The sequence below is a fragment of the Dysidea avara genome, chromosome 1 (assembly GCF_963678975.1).
Source record: "Dysidea avara chromosome 1, odDysAvar1.4, whole genome shotgun sequence".
Classification (NCBI taxonomy): Eukaryota; Metazoa; Porifera; class Demospongiae; order Dictyoceratida; family Dysideidae; genus Dysidea; species Dysidea avara.
This window is the reverse complement of record NC_089272.1, coordinates 16155490-16160499: the sequence shown is the minus strand read 5'-3', so window position 1 is coordinate 16160499 and position 5010 is coordinate 16155490. Positions and strand designations below refer to the sequence as shown.

Genomic DNA, 5010 nt, shown 5'->3' with positions numbered 1-5010 from the left:
AGTGTAATCCTTTCGTAAATATTTGTGTTAATTGTTCCCTCGGGCGTGGTCTGGGCCAGTGCAGGTATATTTTATGCTGTGATGGCATAATAGGGAGAGTCTCAGACGGCTGCGCTAATCGAGATGCTGAACCTAATGCACACAAACTGATTGCCACTTGATTCCAAGTGATTTTAAATTCATTGGAATAGATTATGGTTGTATTTCCGCGATTTGAATTTCGATCACGTGAGTGCTTATTACATGCAATGGATTACTCTATGCGTTTACTGGACGAGATAGCCGTATTGTTAGGTGTTTATAAGCTTCACATCCTTGCTGTTGAAGACTCTCTCACTGATGTATCAACCATTCTGGTATTTGTTTGCAAAAATCGCGTCGTTTGGCCGAATTTCAGCATATAGATGGCTCAGCCAGATGGCTAACAAGCTTCAATTATAACCATACTCTGCATGCAGGTACTTTATCTAGTACTGTCATTGCTGACCCACGGCGCAGTTGCTGCTCTGCTTGTCCTGTGCTCCAGAGCAAGAAACATTTTGTCTGTCGCCAAAAAGCTGCACATATCGTGCTGCCACCGAAATTGACCAATATAATCAAACCACCAATACTTTGAGTTGATGATAGACTACTTGAACAATGTTGAGAGTGGATATCGTGGCATACGAAGAACCCTACGAACTGCTGCAACGAAAAATCACGTGATTTTAAGACATTTGTATCGTTTTCTACCAGAAGAAAGTGACAAACTTGGGCTGCCATGCTGGTGTTATTCAAGTTACACTTAGCCTAACACATGACAATAGTTAGGTAGTTGATTGGAGGATATCGATTTTTCGCGTTGCGGACCCTAACATGGTATAACTAGCAATACACATAAGAATCATTTAGCTACAACTTCATAGTTTGCTACACTGCTTCTCTGAATACTATGAGTGCTTTATTAGAATAATTGACTGCTCTATTAGCGTATCTCGATCTTTTAGCAATTTACAATCAGAAAGCTGCAAAGATCTGGTTCCTACGCCAAAGTAATATTAATTTTGAAGATGTCAATTTTTCACCCAATGTTATCAATTTTTCACATTGATAACCCTAGCTAATGTGAGGTTGTTTGCTATCTGACTGGTGATGAAATTATCATGTCGATCAAAAATACTATATATAAAAACGCTGATCTTTGATAAAGCTGATCACAACAACAATCGCATCCACGTCAATGCAAGCTTCATAGTGAAGTGTCTATTACAGGTTCCATAATACTCTTTATCTTCAACCTCTTTGATGTAATCAAGAGTCATAATAAAAATAGTGAGGTACTCACTTTCTTCTACCTTTATTATTATTATTATTATTATTATTATTTGTTAATTGGTATAAGGAAGACAAAGTCTTATAAAAACCAATCTCAAGTACATCTAAATAAAATCAAACCGGGGGTCATAAAAATACATCTAATTTAGTCTTAAAGATCAGTACATTAGGTGCAGATACAATTTCATGGGGTAAGGTGTTCCAACCATTGACGATTCTCTGTGAAAAACTATGACTTCTAATAGCAGTGTTAAAGCGATTTTTGTAAAGTTTGAGTCCATTAGATCGGGTGGGGTTGGTATTAACAGTAAAAAAATAGTCTTTGTCCACAGATGCTAAATTGTTCAGGATTTTGTAAGTCATAATCAGATCCATTCTGTTCGACGGTAAAGTAAGCTGGGTAGATTAAGTTCTTGGAGTCTTCAGAGTATGTCAAATTATAGAAGGAGGGTATAAGTTTTGTGGCTCTTCTTTGAACTGCTTCTAATTTACGGATGTTTTTCATAAGATGAGGGTTCCAGACAGTGACGCATAGTCCAAAATTGGGCGAACAAGAGTAACGTATAATAATCTTATTGTGTTGGCATCCTTGGAGGCAAAGGTACGTTTAATAATTCCCAATACCCTGTTAGCTTTCATTACAATTTGATTAACATGAGATGTAAACTTCAAATCTTTATCAAATACTAAGTTACACCCAGATCTTTATCCTCCACAACCATGGAGATCATATTTGCTTCATTTTCGGATGAGAAATAATACTCTGTGTTTGATGAAGAATGAGAATACTACGGCGAGCTTATGGTCAGGGAATTCGTGAGGTCGAGTTTTACTTTACACCTATCATCATGTCGATAACAGGAAGATTAGTTCATGAAGCCACAGTTTTCTACAAACGTCTGGCTTCTGGTTAAGTGGGGTGATGAATACACCGTAGTCCTGGGCTGGCTTTGGTGTTGTCTTGGCTTCTCTCTGCTCTGGTCAGCCTGTAACAAAAAATTTGGACTCCTTATTTTGGTTCCACTTGTCCAAATATATCGGACCCCGAAACAAAGATGTTTGAATATATTCGATCCCTTGCCTATATTATTCGCAGTGGCTATTCGTCCGGCAGACGGACACCACTTTTTTGCGCTTTTCGTCCAGCAGTATCACTCATAACCCAAATATCAAACACACTAGTTGTATGAAGGTAAGTTTTGGGTGAGCTCGAGGTGAGCTAGGGTTAGAGCGAGGGAAGCGAGCGTCTCTGCAAGCCCGGCCAACCCTAGCTCGCTTCGAACTCACCCAAAAACTTACCTTTATGCAGACAGCGAAAGTCATTATTGTTCGTAACAGGCGAAAGTAACGTTAGGTTAGGATTGGGTCGGGTTCAGCTTTGGTTTCTTCTTCACTGGGTATTCTTATATAGGTTTCTTCTTGAATTACGGATATAAGGTAGAAACTAAAGGAGGTAAGTAGCTGGGAGCCACGGTACAGTGGTTAGGACGCCTGCTTTAGAAGCTCGAGGTACCGTGTTCGAATCCCGGTCAAGAATTTTTTCGTTTCAGGATTCTTTTTTGTGTAAGTTTTATGTATTCACGTGACTGCCGGACGAACACCACCGTAAACTCTTTAAATTTCGATCTCGGCTGCTAGTGAGGCATAATTTTTTCACCAACAGATTAGTTAATTTCTGGAATTCTCTTCCAGCAGATGTTATTTCTGCACCAACCGTAGCATTATTTAAGAAGAATCTTGATGATTTATGGAGAATAACAAGATATGGGCACTCTCAAAGGCCTGCGGCTAAGCTTGACAGTCTTGTACTGCCAAGCAATTTTGTCCATTAATAATAATAATAATAATAATAATAATAGCCACTGCGTATATTATTTTTACCCATACGGTAGGTGGTGATCTACAAGGGTTTCGTTCGTTTCAACAGAAACACCATTTCAGAGTAAATAGCTCTTTATCATAACAGTAACATTTATAATATTCAAAGAATGTCTTCATTATCATCCTCAAGCCAACTGGAGATCAAATGCACATCAGCTCATTTGCTAACTCGATAATTGTTTTTTCAGGCGCTTGTTATCCTCGAAAATTTGTTTTGGTTCAGTAAACATTTCGTAATAATAATAATCATAGGTGTGGACAAATGTGAAGGAGCCAGTTGTTGATGATTTATGCGTTCGTGGAGTTTAGCAGCTACAAACCGAGGCATTGTTGGACAAGAGTTGTAGACACTTATAACCTGTATTACAGCAGTCGCTCTCCTTCAGCTGTGTTATACAGTGCTGAAATAGAAAAGAAACGCAAGTATACGCAGGCTTGTTTAGATCGCCGCGCCACCTTTACACTTCTCTCTGTTTCAGTTGATAGTTTGCTGGGAATGAAGCTAATTATTTTGTTCGAACACTTAGTGACTGTTTCTGTATGAAATGGGAACATCCTTATATTATTTCTATTCATTGGGTTAGAGCTCATCTTTTGTTTGCTATTCTTCGAGCTACATTGTTTTGCGTGTGTGCTTGGCAGTCACACGAAGTGGATGAGTTTAGGAATATTTAATGGTGCACCATTACCATTGTTAACTGTTGATTGACCGTTATTTAATGTTATTGATATAATTGTTTCTACTTTGTATTTATGGCTCAATTTATATAATAACAATAATAATAATTATCTCTGAAATTTCGAAGGCTGTACAACAAGCTGAATTTCCTCCACCACCTATAATGTGCTTAGTCTGAGTGCCATATTGTCACAGATTGTTGATTAATTTCAATAACGAATCTTTTATGTAGTCTAATACTTACTTAATTCCGCCAACCCACTTATGCACTTGTACTAAACGCTTTGTTATAGACCTTAGTACTTCGTGGCAGCAAACCATAAAATAATTGTAGCTCATGATAATTTGGAACGCTCTGCAATTCTTATTGTGTTGTTATTTTAAGTTGAATATCGCTGAAAGAGCGAAAAATAATTATCTGAAAGTATGCTTACCACGCTGGTGCAACAATGAGTATACTAAATTTAGTTCAACAATCATTGGTGCATTGGGATTGGTTATCCCTAATGTACTATAGTGTACTTGGTGTGCGTTCTATATTAAATCTGCTAAGACTATTTGGTAGCAGTATACTTGACGAGGCAAAGTCTTTGCAAGGATTTAAAGGTTTAAAACTTTTGTGAAATATAAAATTAATACTAGTGAAGTAAATAGCGATGTATAGCTACTTACCACTTCATCAAGTTCTATTCCAAAGGTAAAGCAGAGGTCGTCAAATTCTTCATCGCCTGTTAACAAAAGGCATATGAAAGTACATAATGTAACTACGTAACACTTACTGAACTTCTGGCCAAGCTTTTCGAAAAACAAATCTTTTTTAACGCTTACTGTAGGCATTGTGAGTGGAATGTTGAATCTGTAAACACAGCAAAATGAAAGAAATATGTGTTGTGTAGTAGTTTTGTATCCAAGCAATTGATTGCTGTTCAGCCGCAAGGCGGAAATCACATGACTATATATCGACTTTAAAATTAAGGCGCAAATCAACAGCCTTCTATTAGATAACGTGATATTATAGTGGCTAAATGCGTTGGTGCCAAAAATTTCATTGAAAACTTTTGACAATTATTGGAACAATGTGCAATGGTTGTAGTTATGAAAGCAAGTTTTAATAGGCTAAGAGCAAAATTGAATAG

General features: G+C 37.4%; 1 protein-coding gene across 1 annotated transcript in view; it reads right to left on the bottom strand.

Annotated features, from left to right (window-relative positions):
- The window catches only part of LOC136257745 (phenylalanine--tRNA ligase beta subunit-like), a 40196-nt gene extending 35415 nt beyond the window's left edge, over nucleotides 1-4781 (bottom strand). The window contains exons 1-2 of the mRNA XM_066051042.1: nucleotides 4654-4781; nucleotides 4547-4602 (exon numbers count right to left, since the gene is read on the bottom strand). Of these exons, the coding sequence (XP_065907114.1) occupies nucleotides 4547-4602; nucleotides 4654-4711 (114 nt within the window). The 5' untranslated portion in view covers nucleotides 4712-4781. The remainder of the gene's footprint in view (nucleotides 1-4546; nucleotides 4603-4653) is intronic.
- Between the last annotated feature and the right edge of the window lie 229 nt (nucleotides 4782-5010).